The sequence below is a fragment of the Dermacentor silvarum genome, chromosome 2 (genome assembly GCF_013339745.2).
Source record: "Dermacentor silvarum isolate Dsil-2018 chromosome 2, BIME_Dsil_1.4, whole genome shotgun sequence".
Lineage (NCBI taxonomy): Eukaryota > Metazoa > Arthropoda > Arachnida > Ixodida > Ixodidae > Dermacentor > Dermacentor silvarum.
Genome location: NC_051155.1, coordinates 199072773 through 199098991, shown reverse-complemented (window position 1 = coordinate 199098991; position 26219 = coordinate 199072773). Strand labels below are relative to the sequence as shown.

At 46.2% G+C, this 26219-nt stretch overlaps 1 protein-coding gene across 2 annotated transcripts in view; it reads right to left on the bottom strand.

Moving 5' to 3' along the window:
- Window positions 1-22285: 22285 nt before the first annotated feature.
- The window catches only part of LOC119442432 (supervillin-like), a 49727-nt gene continuing 45793 nt past the window's right edge, over window positions 22286-26219 (bottom strand). For both annotated transcript variants that reach the window (XM_037707311.2, XM_049662133.1), the window contains exon 23: window positions 22286-24890. In XM_037707311.2, the coding sequence (XP_037563239.1) occupies window positions 24804-24890 (87 nt within the window). In that variant the 3' untranslated portion in view covers window positions 22286-24803. The remainder of the gene's footprint in view (window positions 24891-26219) is intronic.

Sequence of the window (26219 nt, the reverse complement as noted above, 5' to 3'; positions counted from 1 at the left end):
TCGCGCCAGGACATTGAAGCGGTAAAACTGCTGATGTGATGGTGTGTTTTGACTTGAGTCATTTGTAAATTACCTTCGCATTCGCATGCGAACTATTACTTTTGATCGAACAGCAGCGCTGTGAATGCGTCAAGCCCAGAAAACGAAAGTGTGTGTTTGCCCTACGCCCTGTAACGTTCGTAGCAGTACTTAGAAGTGCTGCTACTGCGATTTTGCAATTCTTACCGCTATAACTGGGCTATCGATGTCTGAGCACTCCGAATAAAGCATTCATCTGTAACCGACGAAACAATTGAGCGCATGCTGGTACACATACCAAACAAAGCAGCAAGGGCAAACGTGTGCGTGTGTAACCGTGCATGTACCTTCTTTTGTCCATGTTTTTTACGCGCAATGTTGCACGTTCATAATGGAAAGCCAACAAGCCCAAGTTGAAATCTTACAAATCAGAGCGTAAGTGGACACATACACCTAGTGCCGAGCACGACACCCCGCTAAACAGCAGACTACGCACGCGTATAGTACAATTAACCGGTAACTGCCCGTAGGCAGACAAATCTTGCAGAGTCCCAGTGGTCATATGTGCCGGTGAGTTTTGCTTTGGAGGAAAGACAAATTTGCCGCGTAACATCGTGGTTCGCAAGAAATGACGCGTAAGCGCGTACGGGTGATGATGCTACGTCAGTACACGCCATTCAAAAAAGTTACAGAAGCGCTTAACTCTCCCTACGTGCCTTGAATTCGAAACCATTCTGATTCTTTCGCGCGATGCTTTTCACTTGATCATGTGCTCGAATTGAACAATGTCGATTTTGAGGGTGGGCCGCCAAATTTTGGGGGCGGGCCAAGCCAATTTTGGGAGTGGCACAGGTCGGTTTTGAACGTTGGTCAACTCAATTTTTGAATTGGGCCAAATCAATTTTGGCAGTGGACAAGGTCGGCTTTTATCGTGGGTCAACACAATTTTCAAATTGGGCAAAGTCAATTTTTTGGGTGTGGGCCACAGCGTCCGTCCGATGCCGCGGCTGTTCACCGTGGTATTTCGCAGTGCGAGCCGCAGTAGGTCCACCACCGGAACGTGACGTCATCACTTGGTCACGTGGGTATTCTTGCCATCGGATGTTAACATCGGACGCTCGCCGGATTTTCCGCTTCCTAGGGCATATAAGGCTTGCGCGATTAAAATTATTAGCACCTTTCAGGTTTGTGTTTAAAATTATCTTGGTGAATATTTAAACAATACTGAAAGCAAGCTAATGGGTCTGTAATTATTCAATTCTTTAACGTCTCCCTTCTTATGGATGAGTATAATGTTAGCGTTCTTCCAGCTTTCTGGCAACTATCTGCAAGGATTGCACAGCAACCTTGGTTCTCCACAAGAAAAGTATAAAGATGCCTATCAGTATAAAGATGCCTATCAAGAAAGGGGTCAGGCAAGGAGTCACAATCTCTCCAATGCTATTCACTGCATGCTTAGAAGAAGTATTCAAGCTCTTAGACTAGGGGGGCTTAGGAGTGAGGATCAACAGCGAATATCTCAACAACCTCCGATTTGCAGATGACATTGTCCTATTCAGAAACAATGCAGACGAATTACAGCAAATGATTGAGGACCTTAATCGAGAAAGTGTAAGAATTGGGTTGAAGATGAATATTCAGAAAACAAAGATAATGCTCAGTAGTCTGGAAAGGGAACAAGAATTCAGGATCGCCAGTCAGCCTCTAGAGTCTGTAAAGGAGTACGTTTATCTAGGTCAATTACTCACAGGGGACCCTGATCACGAGAAAGAAATTTACAGAAGAATAAAATTGGGTTGGAGTGCATACGGCAGGCATTGCCAAATCCTGACTGGGAGCTTACCACTGTCGTTGAAAAGAAAAGTGTACAATCATTGCATTCTACCGGTTAACAAAGAAGCTCGAGAGGTTAACAAAGAAGCTCGAGAACAAGTTAAGGACCGCACAAAGAACGATGGAACGAAAAATGTTAGGCCTAACGTTAAAAGACAGGAAGAGAGTGGTGTGGATCAGAGAACAAACGGGGGTAGCCGATATTCTAGTTGACTTTAACGAAAAAAAAAATGGAGCTGGGCAGGCCATATAATGCGTAGGATTGATAACCGGTGGACCATTAGAGTTACAGAATGGATACCAAGAGAAGGGAGGCGCAGTCGAGGATGGCAGAAAACTAGGTGTTGTGATGAAGTTAGGAAATTTGCAGGCGCAAGTTGGAATCAGCTAGCGCAAGACAGGGGTAAATGGAGAGCACAGGGAGAGGCCTTCGTCCTGCAGTGGACATAAATATAGGCTGATGATGATGATGATGATGATGATATTTGTGTCGTGAAGTGGCGCACTGTTGTGGCACTGTTATATTCTGTATGGAGAGTCCAGTGTCCCTTTTCTTCACTATTCGAATAAGGTCTCGTGTAATCTTGGCACTTTGGTCTAGCTACAAAACAACTTTGGAAAATAAGAAAGAACATGGGTGCTGACGTCTTCTACTGTAAATATGGCTTCAAGCAAGAGGCTGTATTGTTGGCACAACTTCCCTGCGACATCATTTCAGCTTGAGTCCCGTGACTTCGTTATTTGAATACAGTCGAACCCGCATATACCGAATCTGAAGGGGATCACAAAAAAGTTCCATATATAGGTAATTCGATATGTAGAATAATAGGCCCTGAGGCAAACGGCGGCTTTGCGATTGGCGCATCCGGGGGCCGCTAAGTTACTGCACGCAACTTCCAAAAAAAAAAAAAAGAGAGAAGCAAAGCAAGCACACTTTATTTACCTGCAAAAAAAATTGATGGACCACTTTCAACTTCATTGCAATGTCCAAGTTGGTTCCTTTTTTACACTTGCAGCAGCCGTAGCTTGCGGCAAATGAACTCCCGAATAGGCACTCAACCCACAGGACGACGCCACGAAAATCGGAAAGAAGGAATGTTGACGTTCGAGGTAGCCCGCGGGCTAGCCGAACAGCTCGACGGGGATCAACTGACTGCACACACGACTCACATGGCTCAATTGATTGCGCATTCTCTTCTCCATCTCCAGGTGCCAGAAGGCCTCAAAGTGCACAAAGAAGTGCAATTTGAGGTCTTCGGCGTGGCGCTATATTGGCGATATATTGAATGTGCTGGTGAACGGGCGTTCTATATACGCGTGCAGCAGCCCTATACATTTGCATGCGACGTTCAAGGGGGATTTTGCAGCTGTTCGATATGCACAATAATTTGTTATATGTGGGTTCGATATATTCGTGTTCGACTGTATATTAAAGCGGGCTTAAAAGATAACCATAAAATGTAAATTTAATTTAAACTAGAGAAATCGCAGTCTATTTCCATACCACAAGCCAAAAATTTTTATTACAGAAATTATATCGGCAAACTAAACAACCACATTTTGCAAAAATCTATTGAAATCTATGGAATTTTTTATGCGGTTTAGGGGAAAGCAGGTTTCGGGGGTTGGTAACACTGTACATGTAGCTGGTACACCAAATTGGAGGCATGGAAAGCATCTGAATTTGCTTACCCGGAATGTTAGCTCCAAAAACCTACCAGGTGCACCAGCGTTCTTGAGTATCGTATAGATTGTCATACTGCTGCGGATTATGATACTGTGTTGTTTGACTTATACAACCATTTCACTGATTGGAAACTACTAATCTCTTAAACCCTGTACTTAGTTGCCTACAGACAAGGTCATAAGCTTACCATATACGGATTCCGCAAAATCGTCAAATATCGACCTATAGTGTGAACCTGTAGGATAAAAATCAGTGCAACACTATGTTGGTGGAGTACACTATAGTACGCGTACAAGTAGCACATTTGAAATCCAGGGCACTGCGTGCTTGGGCTCAGGAAGTATTCTGTTTTTTTGTTTGTTTGTTTTTTCTGAGATCGCGCATCCCGTGAGCTTCTGACCCTACCTCTACTTTGAATTCTCCGGGATATATTTCTTTCTTTTGGAAAACCGAATATTTATTTCTTTTTTTTTTCAGAAAATAAAGAAAAAAATGTTTCAGCAGGAATAAAAGACGATACGACGATAAGCATGGCGATGCTCTCGAGAAACAATCAACGCTATTGTCTTGTCCCTCGACACCAGCCTCAGGTGGAGTCGCACTCTCGTTACCCTTGAGGCCCCTTTCAAGAAGGACGCCCGGACGGTTCATGGGCCTCAGGGACTATCAGCGGACGTCCTGCGTGAAGCGAGCAGCTCGCGCGTTTTCGTCACATTTAAGCGATCTTCACCGATGTCGAAACGCGTTTGTTTCGCTTGTGTCTTTGTTGTTTAGCGATAACGAACGAGCCGCAGGCACAATTCGTTTATGGCCTCCTCGGGCAGAAGGAGAAGCCCCATTGACATCCTTGGACATTACCAGGCTTTCTCCAACATTCCACCACTTTCTTTAACGTTTTATATCTCAGACTGCTGGAGGTCATCTTCAATTTTCGCTGTAAAAAAAAAGAACAAAAAAGGAGAGAAAGAAAGACGAGGCACTCAAGAAGGCAGCGGAACAGGCAAAAATTCGATGCCGAGATATCTTCGCTCTCTCTCCAGAAAGAGGGGTAATTACCCGACGTTGTTTAACCACACATTCGTTTATAGATTATTTTCTCTCGGACTATGGCACAGGCATTCGTCCTCGTCCGGCCTGCTTTCCTCAGGAGACCGCATTCCCGAGAAATCCGTATTAATATTTTTTGCGACAGCACAGGTTGGTCGCGGTGCGTCTTGGGAAGGCACTTGGACTCCCTAAAGTTCGTCGCTGTCTGCCGCACTCTTGGCAACGGTAAGGCGCCCATGGTTGCAAACAAAACTCAACGCTAAGACAATGGCAGAAGAAAGAAGTGCAGGAAGAAGTCCACTGCTTTCTCAACGATTGCCGCCGTGGTAAATAACCGCGGATCCTGCTCCCACGTCTTCTATTTCTTCCCCTGCGTGACCAGTGTAAAACGTTTTTACGGCGGCATCACTGGGTGGCAAATCCCGACAACTTCTGGAGGCTTTCCATATTGAAATGCTTCTGTTGACATTCGCACAAAACATGGACAGCACAGGCGATGGGGCAAGCGAACGAGTTCAGTTGATAGTCGGTGCACACACAGATGCGCCGACCATCAACTGAATTTTATTCCAAGTCGTAAACTGTGTAAGGCAGATGACACGAAAGTGCTACGCTTTCGGACACCCTGCACACACAGTGCACGAGTAACAATCGAATACCCCATAGAATAAGGAGCATACCTTCATGCGGCACAATGCAATACAATACAAACGTGCGTGCGTTTGCGTACGCCACCATGCACTGGTCAACTTACAATCGACGCAGCTGCTTTCATTCACATAACTGTTAACCACAATAAGAATATGAAGACGAAGTACAAAAAGCATACACACACTTCACTTAACGATGCGACGATGGTATGACAACGAATGCACGACGACGACTGTATTAAGCGAGCATCAAACAGCGCGGCATGGTCTAACTGTGGTTTGATTGGTATTCATCTTACAGTCAGAGAAATGTGGTGAATATACATCACTTAGAACCCTCTTAATACATGCTTTAATTAGCTCGATATTCTTTTTGCGATGCTTACTGAAACGTTATACTTCTGAAGCATGTGCTAATGCGCAGTTAATTAGCTTTGCGATATATTTGTTTAGTTCGTAATAGCGCAGCGTTACACAATCGGGAACATATTCCGTCGCTTTCCTGCTCCCTTGCTCATAATTGAAGCTCCAATACACCCACTGCGTTGTGCCGTGCTGCCGCCACATAATTTTGAGTCTGTTTTGAAGAAGCAATGTGGAGCAGCTGTCGTTTCCCATACGCTTCAGGAGCGAGTAGCCACCATCATTCAGACCACTGCGCACGTTGCGGCGAATTGTGTTTTGGTGTACTTCGTCCGTTATCGCTAATTATACAAGAAATAAAGAAATAAAATAAAGCATATTTTAGTTTGCGTAATTTCGGCTTCCCGGATGTTGTGGAGGAAAAACATTAATATATATTTAAGCGCCATAGAGAGGTAGGCCGGCGTTTCGACAGGAGGGCCATTTTTCCGTAAAAGCAGCGATCTCTTAGGCTGGCCGCCGTTGAAATGACAAGACCGTTTGACAAGAAGCTTTTTTTTTTCCCACGTTTTCTACTGATGAGAACAAACAGAGTCAGGGCACCACTTTACTCTGAAGGTGCATAATGGAAGCATTGAGCAACAACTTTTCGTAAACGATAGCGCTAATATTACTGAAAGCGAAACACTGTCACTTATCTTTTAGAGTTTTGTTCATATTTCCACACAGGCCACTATTTTCTGCATACACTTTTCCCGCAGGTCAGGAAGCTTGAAAAAGATGCCTCCGATAGAGCTCCCTTCCAGCCACGTAGAGAGAATGATGCACTGCTACACGGATCGCCTCCGGTATCTCGTTTAGTTAGCCTCGCTTTAGATCGTACTTGAAGCTGGTGTAGAAGCACTTACCTTGCCATTGTGGGAATTTTGTCCCCAGGGGAAGTGTGAGAGCGCGCATTATCATACTGGAAAGTCATTTTGTTTTCTTTTTTTGCAGGTCGCTTATAGCGCAATTAGTGACAGAGCTCCTGCGATGTTATGGCTTCTCGCGCGGTATTTGTTTTGCGGCAACCTGAGTTTTCGATGCTCTCCTGAACTGCGATGTGCCCTATTTCAATAACTTTTACTATTTCGTCTGTTGGTTCTCGCCTGTCTTCTTTGGTGAGTGCATCAACCGCCTCTTCGTTGGCTACAGACGCGGCTGTCCTAAAGCGACCACTCCCAGGCTGATCTGGCTGTCTTTAAAATGTCTGATCCGTCTTCACGCACTTCTTGAGATCATTCACGTGCCGCCTTACGCAAGTTGACGCCTGTCATGAATGTCTGCGGCTGAAATTTGCTCTTAACCAGAAATTTCATTACCGTACGTTGACAAAACGAGACATCGTGCGCTGCTATTTTGTTTAGCTCACTGGTGGCTAGATGAGCTACATGCGAAATAGATATTCATCATTGCAGAAAAGACACCACCACGTACCATCAAGCACCCGCTCTTGTAGGATTTAGGTACTGCGTACAAAATTAGTCTATCAATACTTTCACTAGGGTTGAATTGTATATTACGAGTTGTCGACTTCACAATTTTTCCGGGGCCAGTCCGGCTCCGGTATGCTTATGCCTCGATCTCTACGGTGCTCACGCTGCAGCTTTCCCGCATCGAATCGGTCGGAGCAAAAGTCCCACAAGCTCCCGCGCGACTTAAGTGCAAGAACGTTACTAAACCGTAACGTGGCAAGACAAGAGGCCAGCTGCTTACGTACCCAGTGCTAATGCGCTATTTCCCTTCCGTCTACTCACTCCGGCGCACGTACTCTAGCAAGAGCAAAGTCGTGTTAGCTCCGTCAAAAACAACAGAACCACAGTAAGCGGCCGGAGCGTGCCAACTGCAGTCCGGTGTGTGTGTGTCTGTGTTCGTGAGCTCACTCGCACGTGATGTTCCCCGCCGAACAGTGGCCGCCCATTTACCTATAGCGGGGTAGCAGCGACATTGCATTAGCATGCTCCACTTCTACATTGGTGGGAATAGACTTGGGCCTCTTTCGGCGCGAGACTATGATGCTGTAGCGAGCTCTTGAGCCCTGCAGTTTATCTCTACAGCTGTAGGTTTGTAATCAAGTCCATATCTATTCGAACGTGCATATTAACCTGTGAAAGAAATGTGTTTGTTTTATTAAGCAGTTGTAAATAAATTGTGTTTTTCTGTCTTCCCGAAATGACCAGGCATATATGTACTACTTCTGTTTCTGCTACAAACCTTTATGTGCAGCGAAGAAATACGGATGTACGTCACCACTATTTCGTGTAGTGAAACGGGGTTCTTGGTATTTTTGTTCGCGGCTCAAATGGTCTTTCCGCATAGCGGGGCCTGCGACCACGCTCGGAGAGCGAGAAGGGTTGGCCCACACCGCAGCCGAAGAGCGGCGATCGCTGGGCGCAAACACTCCCTTTGCCAAGGCCTTAAGAGGGGACGCGTGCGTCGTCCAGTCCGGCCGTGCTGCTTATCAGCACAGATGAAGCCGGCCCTTGCACATATCTTACCTCTGACAAAGTCCGCTCCCAACCGAAGCGCTTTTTGCTCACTTGATGTAGGTGACGGGCTCATTGGCTAAGTACTGATACTATGATCTCTCAAAAAATTTGACAAGGTATTAAGACTTCCTCAAACCGGTGAAACAAATATATGCGTCGAGAAGGATCTGTAAGGAAAATATAGCTATAATAAACTCGTAGGGAGAGCGAAGGAAGCGCTTCCTTGGCTTCACGATGAGCTAATGTTTATTCGTGCCCATCTTAAGATGGCGGCGTTTCGGCTTCACTTTCGGAACAGCATCGTAACCCTAGATTTCGTTTTATAACCTCCTCGCGCTTTCCCGATGCAAGCACGTTGGTCGAGCAAAAAGCTTTTCTGAGTTATCCCGTGGTCGAGGACCAAAAGCAAAAAGTGTCAGTATAAACCACAATCTAGCTTGGCCACACCTTCTTCTTGCATTCCTTTAATGAAACTTCTCGCCACTTTAGCGACAACGCCTCATCAGACTACACAGGCTTCGCACATTGCTTAGCCTCCACAAAGCCATCAATCATGAGAGGAAGGACAAGCGCATGCGCATATAGAAGAATCCCCGATGAGGCAAACTTTGGTGGACACCTTAAGAGCGTCTTCTTGCAAACTACCTTTTTGTTTTGTTTTTGTGTCATCATTGAAAAACACAAAAATCAGTGACAAAAAAAAAAAACTGCAGCTTGCACAATTGTGTCTGGCTACGTGAAGTCTGATGACGTTTTTTTTTTTTCTTTTTTTTTTTTTTTTCCTGCTTGCATCATCAGAACTTAGTTGGACGTTGTGACTATGGTAGATATACAACAGAGCGCTCACCTCTACCTTCCCCCTTTTCTGTGCGTCGCGTCCAGAAGAACAGATTAGAAGCAAATCAAACAATACTGTGAAGACGGAACAACATAGATAAGATTGTCTTGTGAAATTAAAATGAAACAGTCCAGACGTGAACACGAGAAACAATTCTCGTCGGCTACAGTGGCATAGCCAGGAATTTATTTCGGAGACAGGGGTGCTGCGTATTTCTAAAACTCCCTAATAGGGAGATTTAGAAATAACAGCCCCTGCTTTGGGTACCGACAACCCAAACTCCTGTGTGTGCCTTTTTGCGGTTTCCTCTTTTTTTTTTTCGTACACTTCTTTGCGTTATTTGTACGCCTGGCCGTTATTTGACGGCCAGGGCTCAAGAGCTCCTGGCCGTCACCTAGGCGGGACCATTTGCCCGTCCCACAAACGCAGGGCCTTTAAATAAAGCTATTTGACTGACTGAAGATGCTAACTTCCCGACCGCGTTTTAAAGCTCGAAGATGAACCTACACTGCGAAGGACGCCGTACTGAGAGGCTCGGATAGATAAATTTTGACCACCATGGCGCACTTGTAAAGTCCACCAAAATTTCAACACGCGGCTTCCATTTCGTTTTGTGTCATTCCACGTCCATTGGAAGCCTCGTAACAGTTGTTCGCCACTGTGGCCCCATCATATTTATAATATCTTCAAGAAAAGGTAAGCAGTTTTACGGCCGATGATGTAAGCTCCCTACCGCCCCTGCAAATAAATAATTTGTGTAGTAGGTAATCACGACACCAGTGTATAGCGATTGGGACTGTTTATTTACCATGTTGCAGCTTACAGAGTGCATTCGCATAATGTCTTTCTTTAATTCCCCTCCCCGCCTTCAATACATGTATAGCACTGGTTACGATATTAAGATTAATATTTTAGTTAGTGGGAAACTTTTTAAAGATGATGACACAATTCAAACAACCCCCGGCCGTGAATCCGAAAAAGCAGCTCTATCTCCGTTGTATTTTACTTGGGACGTATTCTTCGACGATCCAATTCGGCGTTGGCGATATTATCGCGTTGGCCACGCCTTGGCCATCAGACGCGTGCTTATTGGCTGGTTGAGCAAAATTGGATGAGCTGATTGGCTGGTCGAGCACTACGTCATCCGATTTGGCTGAACCAGCCAATAAGCGCGCGCCTGATGGCCAAGGCGTGGCCAAGGCGATAGTATCGCCGAATTGGATCTTCGCAGAATACATCCCCTGGATGCGCTCATTGAAAGACGTATCTGCTGCGTGTGGACAGAACAACCTATACGTAGCACCAAGTGTCTCTTGCATAGCATATAACCTGTAAATAAGAGCGTCAGCCTATGGAGATGACATCATATACAAGTGCGCAGGCTTTGCAAGTGCTGGTGGGGACAAGCGTTCAGGATGGCAATTGCTAAAGTGTCCTTTGCAAAGGAGTGCTGGGGAACAGTCTCTTTTATTGTTTTGCTCCGGTAGGATGTACGAACAGGCAGATCTTGAAGACTCGGTGAAACAACATACATGTCACTTGCGACTCGGGATAAATTAAACACAGCACACAGAGACATCACGGCGATTAATGAAATGAGGCTCGTCACATTTATCACAGACCCGTTGACCCGCAGGCACGCGTCGCTAGACGACCAGCGCCAAGATGGCGGCTGCCACGGTGGAGAAGACAGGGTTTGCGAGCTTCTGCAGAGCGCTCATGTCGAACATACTGCTTGCCCCTATGGTGAAAATCATGAGGCAGAAAGCGACTACGAGCGGAATGCCACATCCTAGAGAGACAACCTCGTCAGGCTGATCCAGGTCGGGCAATATTTCCGTTGCACGGTGGCAGGTGAGAGCGAAGAAGATGAAGAAGATGGCTCGCATCACTAAGGAAAAGACCGAGAAGTCTAGACAAAGGCGGCACAGCTCGACGGCGGCGAAACACCCTGAGACGACCGTGCGCGCCTCGATCCGAAAAACCACTTCTGGTGCCAGGCCTCCTCGGCGGGCGTCTGGTGGCGGTGAAGGCCCCGGTGGCAGGATGACGTCATGGAAAGCTTGCACAGCTTGAACCACGTGGTCCTGCACCCTGCATGAAATTGAAGTGCCTCTTTTTTAATGAGGAATACAAGAGCCGCGTTTACATAGCTTCTTAGCCATCAGCCACTCAGTTCGCTTAGCTATCATGTGAACGGTTCGCTTTGCACATAGTTCAGCCAGCTCACTGAGCAAGGAGGCGGAGTGTGCACAGCCCGCGAAAGTCAGGTCGGCTTATTTAGCTAGATTCCGATGTCATCGCGTTCATATAACGGTAATTTTGATCGTTTTAAGATCTGGCCTTGTGAAACATCGCGCGAAAAAGTGGGTGACTTAACTCCGCTAAATCTGCCTGTTTGGCTCGAGTAGAAGTGCAGCGGTGGCAAACCAACTGTGAATGTATACTCCGTCGCACCAAAACCGTGCACTGCTCTCAGATGATGATTTAACCAAAGCAACTAGGAAAAAAGTTGCAGTGGCTTAGCTCGGCTATGCCAGGATATACGTAGCGTTAGCAAAGGTTCAGCTGATTATTCTTAGCTTTCCTGGTTGCCTAGATTGTCAAGGATTAGCTTGATTGTCATGCTTACTGCTGCTCCAATGACACACACGCGGTATACATATTATGTGGCACATGTATTCATTCCTCCTACGCTCAACCGCTAATTGCCAGACAACTACTTCGGGATCCGATGAGTCAAGCTTCTCCGTTCTTCTGCGCTGTTGAGCAGCATTTGCGCTCTCCTTCTCCATGGCTATACCACACTGGCAAACGCCAGTCAGAAGCGCAGCGGCTCCAGCGCAGTGTCAGACGGGGACTGCACAGCGAGCGAGCGCGCGCCGGCGCCAGTGCGTCTACCACGGCTACGACGTCACTCCTCTGGAATGCGCAGACCGGCGACGGTGAGTCGCGAGCGGCGGCGGCGGAGTGCGCGAGAGGTGCCGGCTCCGGTGGCTCCGGTGGTGCGCAAGCCGTGTGACATCACTTATCCTTGCGCATGCGCAGCACGGCTCTTGATGTGCCACGCGAAACGGGCTTGGCTAGGCCAGTGTAGCTAACGCTACAAAAGCCTTGTGCGCTGTCCCACTGTGTGCGGTAATTTATCCCGTGATTCTACGGTCCAGCTGATGTCAGGTACGGACGGTTTGACAGCGCTACAGTGAACGAGCCCTTCTCCATGGTTCTCTTCCCTATTTGGCCGATGCGATCCGCACCGTTGATTGTACCGCAAGAATTTGATAAAACGTAGGCGTCTTGAGACAATGGTGGAATGGGTGAGAAGGTAGTAACTGCGTGAGTGTCCCACGCGCAAGCAAGGAAGCGGAAAGCCAGCGCCGGAGAGAGCAGGGGGGGGGGGGGGGGGGCACTTCTCTGCCAACAACCGCGCTCGTCGCTCGTCCGCACAGTCTCTTATCTCTCCCACGCGCAAGCAAGGAAGCGGGAAGCCAGCGCCGGAGGGAGCGGGGGGGGGGGGGGGGGGGGGGGGGGGGGGGGCGCACTCCTACGCTGCCAACAACCGCGCTCGTCGTTCGACCGCACCGTCTCTTATCTCCACACGGCTCTGACCTTTATGCACTTTCTGTTGAAGCGATAGACCGCACGTACCTTCGCCGCCGCGGCGTATGCGCTTGCTGCCGGAGTTTTGACAGTCGTTGTCTGCAGTCATTCAGTGTGATCTATTCATGTTTGTTTGTGCGCGCTCACACCACGCTTGTTCATTCAGTTAGTAATGGTCGGGCAACATTTTCCAACGCACGCTACACATGTAATGCTGCCCGGATCGGCAGTGCAGCGCTACAGGTGTGTCCCTTCGCACGCGCTGCCCACGGGAAGCGCTTCTCATCAACACCACCGTTTCACACGCGCCTTCTCGTGGTCGTCGAGTCTCTCTACATGTCGGTCTACTTACGCCGCAGCACACCTGAAGGGAACTGGGGACTCATTTAGACGGGCATCACGCTCCATTTTTCTGTTGTGTTCACGAACAAACACTCCTGTTCATACGTACATAGCTAACGTAAGCACGCTGGTCATATATATATATATATATATAAAGATTTTAATTATTAGGCCCTGCCGTAAATGCACCTGAAGCAAAAGTGATTATCACGATCGCCACAAAAACATTCGTCGGCCCTTCCACTCCGTGAAGATGGTTAACCAGCGAAGTTGAAACGTACGTCCCGATGTTTATCACTGGGTTAATCCCAAGAGTTTATTAAAGTATTTCTCAATTATGAGGTTACACACTCGTTCGGCTGCGACGGAGAGAGAGACGTCACTGACGGTATGCCCGCAGTCCGCCGTTGTCGCTTGCGTTCGATGTCTCGAGTTTGCTCGGTGGCGTGGTTAGCAGCATACGCCCGCCATTGCCGCTTGCGGTTCTTCGAAATTCAATTGCTTCAAAATTAAATCTGTCCGTTACGTAAGACAATGAATGGCTCATACTTCCTTAAGCAATGGATCATACCCCGTAAACGCGGCCTCCCCATTACAACTACAAAAGAGAAGTGATACTCTACGCTGGAATGATGAGCGGAGACGCAACCAGCTGTGGAAGAAAACGACGACGACGAACGCGGGAGCAGTGGCACGCGCGCGTGCCGATCAGGAGCACGAGCGCAACGCGAGGGGCGCCCACGAGCCAGCTGCGGAAGGAGACGATGACGATCGAGACAAAGCAGATGATAATAGTTTTTTGTACACAGGCGATTTCGCCTAGCCATATACGATTTCGCCTAGACATATAAAGTTTCGCTCTAAAATATATGCTTATCGTTCGGACAACTCAGTTGTGATAATACGAGGGCGAATCAAAAAGTATTCGCATCTATGTTTTTTAGCCATATTACGGCTTTAAATGCGAAGTCAACATATCCATTCCCAGCGGTGGACCTTTCTTGAACCGGCCCGGCCTTATCTGCCGGTAGCTCCGATGCACGGCACTGTTGTCAGTTGTTGAAGATGGTGACTATGCTTCACACGTCCACTGCGTACGAGCAACGAAGTGTGATTCGTTTTCTACGGAGCAAGGGACGAACGCCCATCGCAATCCACAGGGAAATGCAGCCCACGTATGGTGAATGGTGTCTCGCTTTGAGAAGTTTTAGGTGGTGGTGTTGCGATTCACGTGCAACGATGAAGCTAAGACAGCAGTTCGACGGTGGTTCCACAGTCAGTCGGACGAATTCTACCCTATAGGGGCAACTCAAATTTAGTGCTGCGATGGGACAAATGTCTGAACCGGTTTGGGAACAATGTGCAAAAATAGTGTAAGGTACGTAGAATAGTACGTATATTTGTAATTACCTGTATGTACCTTATTTTGGCTAATAAAAAATAGGGGCAAATATTTTTTTTATTCGCCCTTGTATATAGCAAGCAGCATGCGTTTTCTACACCGCTCTGTGTTACATGAAGTCTACACTAGCGGATCGAGTAAGACGAGCTGATCAAGCCAAAGCCACCTATGAACAAGGGGCACTTATCCAGCCCGACCCGACCACGTTCATGCAAGCGGGTGAGATGAGTAAACCCTCTCCTTGTCGGTGGATGGACAGAAAAGTGTCTTGTATTGAGTTCGTGAGGCATAGCGAATGCACTTGACGGCGCTGCAGAATGAACTAAATTGTTGTATCTGTTTCGTCCTCGTCTGTAGTGCCGTCAAGTGCATTCAGTTGACTGAACTTATTTCGACGCTCGCTCGGTCCGATCCACTACCATTTACATGAGCCGGACGACCGATTTTTGACCCGACAAACCGATTTGACCCGACTTGTTGGGTTCGTTAAACGTAGCTGATTGTTTTGTCATTTCACTCAACAAACAAACGCTTACCCTAGAAGATGCGGCTCATGGCGAGATGGGAGGCACATCGCAGATTCGGTGACAGGACCCTGGTCCGTAACGCCGATGTCCGAAGCGTTGAACGGCCGGGTGCCGGGCGCGAACTGGCTGCGCTGAGAACGACCTCTGACCTTGTTTAAGAAAACTGATATGCACAAGAAAATCTCTTTTACGCCGTCGGGGAAAGGGAGATGGCAGACAAGCGCGGCTTAGTGAGATTTGTCTCCGTCTTTTTCCATAAGTGATTAAAGTCACTGCAAAAAGACTGGCGTGGAGGGAACAAAACACCCAATCTGCTGTCTCGCTCAAGGCCGGCGCATGACCTCTTTGTAAGACATCGACGGAAGGTGGCTTATTTGAAGAATGAACAGGATCCTGCCGCAGGAATGCTATTACACACTGTCGTATAATGGCATCACCTCGATGAAAGGAGGAGGAGAAAAAAATTGATATATTCCACAGAAATTTGGAAAGGGAATAATGGCCAGGGTCGACCACATTTAAGGTGAACACCTCATTAGTATTCAAGACATCATAGAAGCTGATGTTCAGTACATGATTCGAAAAATCATTATTCTGTTTATCGACACCATGATTACACATCGTATAACGAACATTTCACTCGTAAAGTAGAATAAACGCTGTAGTTTTACCGGCTTAAATACTAATGAGATGTTCACCTTACTTGTGGTCGACCCTGTACATACACGGGGTCAGCTCAAAGTGGAAATGGACGAAGTGCTCAGTTTACAGCCGCGTTTACATAAATGTAACAGTATACTGTCGCATTCTTTAGCGCATCATGGTAACTATGGCCCAATAACATAACGCCATTCCGATCTGTTTTTATTCCAATCTCCTGACGTCAAATTTACGTAACTGCCGACGCAAACATCGGGCGGTGGTTCACAGCGTTATTTAAACCGACCAATCAAACGCTCTCCCTGTGTATAGGAGGTCACTTTTGTTTGCTTTCACAACCAGTAGCATTGCCTATCTTGACAAGTTTTTCTTATCGAACTGGCTGACAAGAGGCAAGGAGCACGCAGCAGTGGAGAAGATTTCGGTGGGACCCAGCTAGCGCAGTGAAAGTAGATAACCGGATGAGGAGGTTGGCGCCGGCGTCTGCGATTGGCCCGCTTCCCCTTGCTTAGTTTGCAGTGGTCGAAAATCGCGGCGGCGTGCAACGGAAGATTGAAAATACCGCTAAAACGGATCCTCAACGAAGAAGTGTCGCAGAGCGATGTCGTAAATGTGGCGAAAGGGCTCAACAACGTTATACTGCCACGCAGAAACGTTCATTACACGGCAATAAAGTGTTACTCTCAGGCAGTTCCGAGTAGCCAGTGTCCGAGTGATCGGTAGGCAAACATCTTCTATTCCTTTCGGAACGGGGCAGTCTCCGCGGCTATTCCGAAAAGAATTCAGTTTTGTTCGGTATAATAATGAATCTTTATTATGCAAGCGTCACACTGACATGGTGAGTTTTCGTAGTTTTGTGACGTCACGTGACACACAGACGAAGTGGGCGCAGTCCAATAGCGTTTGACCAGTTGCGGAGGGTTATATAATGGCAAAACAGGTGTAGAATCGGAAATAAATATTATTGGTCTAATCATGCTAGTGTAGTCTAGTGTGTACACGTAATATCAGATGGGGAGTTTACGCGGTTTTCGTGACGTCGCGTGACAGACAGGCGAAGTGGGTAGTGGCCCAAAAACGTTTCACCAATTGTGGAGGACTGAATGCAGAAATGGAATTGAAACAGTTTGCAATAGCTTTACGTTATAGCGTCCCTGCTATGAGACAGAATTTACATGTGGCGCATCCGCCCTCATCCGAAACAAGCTGGAACTTGTTTCTGGCCATTCACATTTCGCTGGTGAGTGGAGGGGAGCCCACGGCGGCAGCCAACGGCGGCAGCCAACGTTACTAGAACCAACTCAGTTTCACAGTTCCGCTGAAAACTTGGGCCCCGTGGCGGTTGCGAGAACTAGCGGCGCTGCGATCGAGTCTCGCTTAAAACCCCTTTAGTCGCGGTATCGGCAGCGCTTTCGGTTGCGTGCTTTCTTCGTTGTGGGGGCGTCCCGTGCGGTTGTTTTGTTGCTGAGCATTTGTTGCGTCCTGCAGAAGTTCGTTCGGAAGTTTGAGTGTTAGGAGCTCGCGCTGGTCTGCAGAAGTGTAAAGCCTGGCTTGTGTCGAGCATGCGATAAGCTGACGTGTTTTGCACCGGGTTGCACAAGCGGCTACAAGTCGACAGCTAAGCGCTACTTTTAATGCGTAAACATTCTTTGGCGAGTACCACAGGTTCGTGACGCGAAAAGTGAAAAGCGTAATGCCTTGTATCTGCACAAAAATGCATAATTTGCGAACTTGAAATGTTTCATCATTATAATAATTAATATAAATGTAGATGATTGATAGCTTTATAACAGATAAGTTATCCATCTGGTACATTATCCATCTGGTACCGGGGATGAAGAACGCCTGCATAGAGCAAGAGCCTCCTCAAATTCCTCCATTGTGAAAGGAAAATCCATGCAGCAGTCAGGCGAAACAGGGATGTCATTGGGGGGGGGGGCTGGACCGGTTGCTTGGCCAGCGATCCTTGCACAAAAGTCTTCTGCAACATCAACATCCAGCCGCCTCTGGAAGAGCGCCAGCGCTTTGAATGGGAACAGTTGTTCAGGGAGGGAACGCAGACCACGTACGGTTCTCCAGATGTGGGAAAGTGGCTTCTGTGGGTCTAGTGAGTGGCAAAACATTGTCCAACGTCGCGATGTCAATCTATCCATACGACGTTGAATTTTCTTTTGTAGTCGTCTAGCTGTCCTAAGGTCATTGATGGATTTTGTACGCCGGTATCGCCGCTCCGCACGGCGATGGAGTGCACGAAGCCGCTCCAACTCTATATCCAACTCCGCGTGATTGGACGAAACCGTGACCATATGCGTGGCGTCTCACATTGCACACTTGATTGTTTCCTCTAATCCAGAGAACAAGCCCTCTCGACAAGCCCCTTCCATGTAGTCCAGTCAATTAATCTAATTGCGTTCTGTGGGAAGGGCCTGAACATCCCTTTGATGATAAGATACGTGGGAATTTGATCACTCTCGTGGGTCTCGATATCCAAAAACCATTTAACATATCTTGTGAAAGAGCTGAAGACGAAACCTAGGTCAGGACAGCTGCCATAAGCATTCAAGAGTGAAAGGCCGTGGTTGCAGGCGAAGTTTGCTATCTGTCCTCTTGCATTTGTCCTTGTGCTTCGATCCCCGTGCAATATGGTATGCATTAAAATCTCCGATGACGACCCATGGAGTAGGACACACCGACAAGATGTTTGATAATGTATTTTGATTCCAAAAGATAATCTTTTGGAATCAAGATTACTTGAAGGCGATATATAAACGCCTACAAGTGTAAACATGAGTTTGCCCTTTTTAATTGTCAGGCAAACATATTGATTGCCATCGTGAAGCGGAATCGGCTGGCGAACATAGGTGAGTTCTCGACGAATAAAAACGATGACTTTGCTGCATACACCAGTTGTTGTGGACATGACAGCTTCGTATACCGATAATCTGACTGGTTTTGGCACGTTAGGCTCCCATATGAAAATGATTGGGATCATATTATATATATATATATATATATATATATATATATACTGACGAAAGTCTGAAAGGCGTGACTTTAGTGCTCTTGCGTTCCACTGGATGATTGACGCTGCCCCGACTTCTCGAAAGGATGGGTGATGGTTGGCCATGTCTCTATTCGAGAGATTCAAGCACTGGGCTTAAGGCGTCCAGCACTTTCAGTGCACTTCGAACAGGCGTGGTTCCAAGGTTCGACAAAAGCACTCGAATTGCACCTATGACGGGACGAAGCATTGAAATTACTTGACGGTCTACTCGGGAGCTAGTAGGCTCCCGAGCAGGCTTGGCAATCTGGTTATTTGGGAAGTTGCTGGCTGGGAAGCGCAGGCTATTCTTCTGGAGAAAGATTCCTTTCAACTGACTTTCTTGTGCGGTTCTGCCATTTTGTAGCCTGACTAGAGAATGTGGATGCTGCAATGGAAGGGCCGCTGCCTTTTCTGAGGTCGTTCGGTTACGCCGACGCTGATGCCGGATTGTTTCAGCAGCGTCCATGTGTGACGAATTGTCCCGAACCATTTACTTGAGAACTGCGAGCTCTTTCTTGATGCGAGGGCAATCTTTAGACGAGGCAGCATGGACATGCATACAGAAGCAGCTGTGTTTAAATGCTACGTTTTTAACAGCGAAGCTGTTCCAGCTAACCGTAAAAAGTGGCGCCTGCTGTCGCAACACCTCACCAAGCTATGACGTCACTGAGAGCGAGATAAATTGTAGCAGCACCAACGAGGCAACGCGCAGAGCTGCTGCTGACGCCGCCCGCGTTGCCTATCCGCGCATGCGCCGAAGCAGTAGCGATGACGTCACCTCGCGTTGCCTATAATAACCGCCGGCACAGGTGCGTGTTCGCTTCGCCCGACTAGAGTGTACTAGATTGGGGTACACTCTAGCCCGACACAGACACGACCCCGCCGAGCACCCGCCAGCTGCGCGCTACTACGCATGCGCCGTGACGTCTTCCCGGCGTGTCGTCTGCTACGCACCGCCCGTACACTGTGCATAGCTTTCTCCCAGTGTGCATGCTCTTGGCCTCGGAGTTTGCCATAAAAGGGTCTGCGCCTAGTCGTGTCAACTTTCTCTAGATATCGAGCGGCTAGCCTCCAACGCGTTCGGTGGCGGCAAGCAACAGCGTTTTTGCCACTGTGCGAACCTTGGTTAGCCTGCCTGCGTTTGTGGCATGCCAGGAACGCTGTCGCTCGTAGGCTCCGACGCGTCCAGCGCTAGTCACGCGAAATGTCACGAAAGGAAGGTACCTCCGAAAATGATCACTCGAGAATACCTTCCCAACATCCGTAGTTAAGTTAGACCAAGTAAAGACCTAGCAGGCAACCAACTAAATACCTAGCAGTAGCAGCCAGTAAGACTTGAGGATCGACAGTTTAACTGTGCCTAAGCTTTGCACGACCGACTGCGAACTTGCCCGTTTTATTACTGTTCCTGCGATTAAAAATAACCGCGTGTGAAGCAACATGGCGACCCTACTAACGAGCCGTCACTCAGTGATGTAGCTTGTTCATCTGAATTACGTTGCAACTGTATTAATGCGATAGCGGTGAGGGCCCCGTGTCGCCGAAAATCCGGTATCGGTGAAGTTGTCCGTGAGCAAAATTTCTATGTATTTAGGGTATAAGTATATATGCCACGCCTTGGTATATGACATGCGGTATATGCTGGAATTATGCCACACCACTCTATCACTAAAGTTGCTCATACCTTGTCTTACATTTTTGACAAAGTTATGCCTCGGAATTTTGAGAATGACAGCCCACAAACAAATGTCGTGAAACAAAACTCCGACAGTACACGACTGTTATGTTAAATATTCGCAGACTGAAATATTAGAAGTGCGAATCCCAGAAGCCTCAAAATGATGCATTATTTTTCATTTTAGGGGGAGGGGGGGGGGGGGTGCTGCTGTGCACTACCTCCGGTATCGGCCCACGCGAGGCCGCGTTTCTGCCAGAAAGCTCGCCTTCGTGCAAAGAGTTTCCCGGCAAACATTACGGTTACATATACTACCGTTGACGGGAAGCGCGAGAAGCAGTCAGGGATCTTTGAATCCTATCGCGTTCCACTCTTAAAGGCTAAGCTTAACCGTCCTCCAAGTTTTTTAAGGGCGGGCGAATATTCGAAGTTTCGAATACGAATATTACGTATTCGAAAAGGAACTAGGGAAAATAAAAATTATCGAACCTAACGAAATATTTTGTAACAGCCGACTTACTCTGGTTACTGTTCTCCGTCTGCTAAACAAATTATCGCAAATTATCAGAAGTGAAATGACTAAATTTTCGAAGCAATGCAGAAACAAAATGGGTAATGGGGTTTTCGGCATCGCGGCGGAAACCTACATGACAACCTGCAATTTTTTGCTTGTAGTCTCATTGAAGCATTTTTGGCAGTCTAGTCAAGTAGCAGTTTTAGCGTTGACACTACAACAATTGATGTTTTACTTGCAATGGGCCCGTTTATACGTGTCTACGGCATACAATGCCTTCAGCAGCTTTTCTTATTCCACAACATGCCTTCCTTTGTTATTTGTATGCATATGCCAGCGGTGAAGTACACATTAACTTGCTACTTTAACTTTATTGTACACGGATAGTGTCTTTATAGCCAGTGCAAAGATTACCAGAAAATGGTGCATTAGTTGAGCTGCGCAACAGCAATGCCAAAATAGTGAACAGAACGCAAGCTGAACACACACAAAAAAAAGAACAAAGGAGTGCCGTAGCGGAGACTGTGTGGTTGCGTGTCAGTCCACCGTTGAATGTCGCTTTGCGCTTCTTTCATGTGCAATAAAACATTACTCGTCATCCCGGCCCTGCAAAGGTGGATAGAAGCTGTGGAAAACCGCCACTACAAGTGCCGATATGGGGGGGGGGGGGGGTATTCCTTATAAATACGAAATCATTGTATGGCCCATGAAGAGAAAAATCCGGCATTCACATCCAATCGTACCAAAACCCATGTGTCCAAGTGGCGACGTTACGTTTTATGTGATGCAACGCAATTACATCACCTCAAACATCGCATGATGACGTCATCACGTCAAACGTGACGTCACGCGATGATGGTATCTTCAAGTGATGATGTCACCTGGTGTCATGTGATGCCTCTGGGAGAAGCAGCACACTGCGCGCTTCCCACTTTTACCAGTCTCCGGGATCAGTCCACAATGACATCACATTCCAGCGCTGGGAATGTGATGTCATCACTTGGTTGAGTGGGTTTTCTTGTGATCGGCTGATAACGCCGGATGCTTGCTGGATTTTCCACTACCAGTGGCGCTCTGTCGGTGCACAGTACATGTATAGGTATAACACATGCAAACATACGTAATGGAGCTTGCTATGCCTCGCAGATTAACTTTTACCGGCTACACTGCAATCATTGGCACTCTTCGAAGAGACTTTTGCATGCAGACAAGCTGCTTGTTCCAAATGTTCCACTTGCGCTTTTATGCCGCTCCATAACACGCATTGCGATGACGGAAGCTTGCTAACGGTGTGAATACTAGGATGCGGTCACCATTTTATATTGAATGCGAAAGTGGCTGTTAATCATGAAAAATCAATTAGAAAGGTATTCTACATTTGATTTCGTTTCTGGCACCATAGGTTCATATTCCATTCAGTCTCAAAAATTACTATTTGCACACCCCTAGTTAACGCCGTCATAGCAGAACACTGTTAAAGAGGACATGTATCTGCTAAACAGTGCATGTGCAGCTCCAGTATTAGAGCGAGGAAGCGATACACTAAGAAAATGAAAAATGGGAGCACACAGCGACCAGTTTTTATTTACAGAGAAATGCTAGTAACATGTAAATCTTGTCTTAAAAAATGTACTTTTTATAAAGTTTGACAGATTGTGGAAGAAGCACACACACAACACACAGCGTGGCCATTTGACTAAGCCTGAACTTGTAAGCAGTATCAATGCTGTTTCATAAGGAACATATCCTTTTAATATTGAAGAGATAAAAAGAATACAGGGTAAAAACACCAATGCCATGCTCCGCCAGGTTCAAAATTAGACCTGCACACTCAAGACATGTATAGTAAGCTTTCTGCAAACCAGGCAAGCACATTTTGCTTCAGTCAAAAAAGAACAAGCCACTCAAGATTGCTGTAACTTGTGCCTTGGCATTCTGAATTTTGCGCAATATCATATGAACTAAAAATGCCCCATTTGCACAGTCAAATAAGCACTGCAAAGCATGGACATGATTTTTATAACTGTGGAACCTCAAATATGGTACAAGAAAGCCACAGTAGCTGTTACAGGTTTTCCCAAATGCACTAACACAAGATGGATGCCACTGCATTAAGCTGTTGGTGATACTGGATCCATTCAGCGTATGTGTACAGAACACCCTGTTCAACCTGAAGTGCATGTGGGACAATGAAGCAGCAGGGTGCTTCAACATAAATATTGGCCTAGCCACTTGCCAAACTGATTGTATATACTGTGCCAATCTAAGGAAGCACTCTCAAATCACATTAGGAATACTGCTGCCAGCAACATTGCTGCCAAGCAACTGAGAAAAGCTTGTCTAGACTAATCAGTAAAAATGCACCGAAAAAAAAAATGAAATTGTATGCAAGCACTTCTTTTTATCACTTAAACTTGCATTTCATTTCAAGATATTGTAGCATTTGTCAGCATGATCACAACAGATGTGTATGCACACAACAAAGAAGGAGCACACTCAACAAAGAGCAAAGAAAAACTTAAGCGCAGCATTCCCGATGCTCCCTGGCAAGCGCGAATGAACCCTGTGATAAATAGAAGACCATGCATGTCATGCTTTGCTAGAAACTGCACTGGTTAAGATATCTTCTGACTCGTACTCTGCATCCATGCACATTGAGGCTTTCAACATCACTTCACAATGTACAAAAAAAAAATTATATAAACACAACCAGATTGCGAGATACAAAAACTGTGCACAACATTGAATGATAATCTTTGCGAAAAATATACAGCTCTATAAGTGTATATACAATAAAGTGCCATAGCTCTCATGTGATCTCACCAGCAGTCTAGAAGCAATTTTGTCTTATAGTATTTGTAATAAAATCTTCCTTCAATGTGAAATAAGTTAACAGTGTATATTCAGCAGCTTCTAGTATATTATGAACAAAAGGCCTTTACAAAACAAAACAAAGAAATCAAACTGGTAAGGCATAATATTTCTCTTGTATATACACTGTAGGTTAGAAAGCTAAAACTGCAAAATGGGGATTGCAGATGTCTCACATTGTATATTGCTGTCAATTTCCTCACATTTCTTGTTAAAATATACACCACTATATGCTTTGTCGCTCCCCATTAAGTAACGTACAAAAATACTCTGGCCACACTTAGAAATTGAAGAGAGTACTGCATTTCAGATAGCTCCTCAGCAGGTGATACATGGGCTTTCCAGGGGCCTATAATAAATTGTTCAAGGCTGCATTCATGACTTCTCAGGTATTCCTCAGAATAATCAATCATCCTTATATAGAATACACTGTCTTTTCCTTTTGCAACAAACACTAAAATGACAAGTCAACTGCATCTCCATGTTGTGCAATACGTCTGAAAGATCACAGGTAAATAAAAAATTATGAACAGCTTGTCCCTAAATGGAACTTATATATTCTGACGTAAATACAACCTCGTTAAATAAGAAAGGCACGACCACAGATATGTATAGATTAAAAAAGAAACAGCGAAGAAAGAAATGAAAAGGAGGATGTAGAAAAAGAAGGATGACGTATCAGACATGTGACAACTTGCAAAAAAAAAAAATCACATTTGGTGGTCGTCGTCACGTGCTCATAAGAGGCTGCAATATTTAAAGGTGTGTTACGGGGTCCAGGCGAGACACACATGAGCAAATCTCATCACATCACAGCAAGGGGCAGGAAACGAAAAAAAAAAAAACATTTCTAGCAACAGGGCGGGAAACAGCAGAGTTGGCAGCAGATGCACCTCTTTAATGTCTCCTTTGTCCATCCATAACGAAAAGTTTTAAAATGCATTCTCATAATTCCCCATTTCTCATGTAATTCATACAGAAAACACAAACTTCACACGTATATTCCACATTTTCCCATGAACAATTACGGAGAAGATGCAAAATTATCAGAATGCATGTACATTTTTCGATAGAGCGGTTCATCACTTAATCCAGACATCTTGCTAGGCACCGTTGGCACTGGGGAGACCACACTTTCAAAGTGAACGCACGTCCGAAGCGACATCTCTTCGATTCTAGGCTTGCATGAAATTTTCTCAAGGCCCTCAGAAAAGGCCGGCCTGTTTCTTGTGCTTGTTCTGCATCCAGTTTGGAAGCCCGTAGAACTTGGCCTTTGTGCACTCAAACACTGCCTGAAAGGTGTGTAAAGCAAACAAGTGGAACACAGTCAGCTAATGATTTGGCTGGAGCAAAACTTGTTCAGCGCAGTCACCTTCCTGCACGTATGCATCTGTCTCTTATACGCTGGCACTTCCAAGTTCCCCGATTTTTTTTTCTTCCAGATTTTCCCCGACATTTTATGAAAGTTGCCTCAGCAGTATATGGGACTAAGTGTAGGTGCAAGAAAGAAAATGGTGGTTTATAACTTGCCACGTTACTATGCCAGCCGCTAATTTTAAACTGCTACCAGTAAACTAAGTAAGGTGGGATGCACTACAGTGAACTACCCTTAAATAGACCGTGACGGGACCTGCAAAATTGATCCAAGTTATCCGACGGGTCAAGTTAAACAAAACTCAAAAGAAGTACACACTGCTGATTTATCTGGCAGTTTTGTGCCCAAGTCTAACATGCCCCCGAATCAAACAGGTTTCCACTTTCTGCATGTACAAAGCAGAAAACTAGCGCAGAAGTGACATTAAAGCTCCTAAAAAAAGTAGATATCTAATGCGCACCCAATAAATGGGCAAGGGTCTAATAAGGGTTGCACAATGGCGGCTGGTTTCCTGAAGGCAGCTTCATCAGTGTTATGCAGTACATCAGTGTTATGCAATAAAGCATACGACCACCATGAAGGCACTTTTGGCTTTGTATCCGATTGCACCACACAGGCAGTTTCCGGCCCAATTTTCAAGGAAAAATAAGGTGCGCATTAGAATTTAGTAAATACCACAATCAGACATTGTGAGCTATGGTTCTTGCTTGAAAATCTTCCTAGGGCAGGCTGAAAGCAGCTTTCGATGGGAGATGATGCGTGTTCAACACATTCACTGTCCACAAAGCTCTGCCGATGGACGCTGCCACTAAAGGGGTAGCTATTGGGATCACCATAGTGGTCATCGCATGTGTTCCAACTGGTCAAGTTTGAATTATCCAGCGAAGGCCAATATTAGGATCGAAGAATAAAAGTTACGGCTCATAGAGATGTATGCACGCTGGCCAGGACCTTCAGTCGGGATCGAATTAACCAGAGCCAAATTATTGGAAGTCTGCTGTAACAGATCTGACTGAATCATGATAGTTTAATCACCCTGACAGGCTCAAAGTGACAAAACCAATAAAGTAGCATTATTTGTGGATTGCAAAAGTTCAGTTGAAAACATTGCTTCTTCCTGGTCACTGGAGGTACCAACTTCTATTCAAAGCAACTAAAGTGAGAATTCCTAGCTTTTTCCCTGAATTTTCCAGAACTGACAATTTCCCTCAAAATTCCAGGTTTTCCCTGATGGTAGACACCCTGT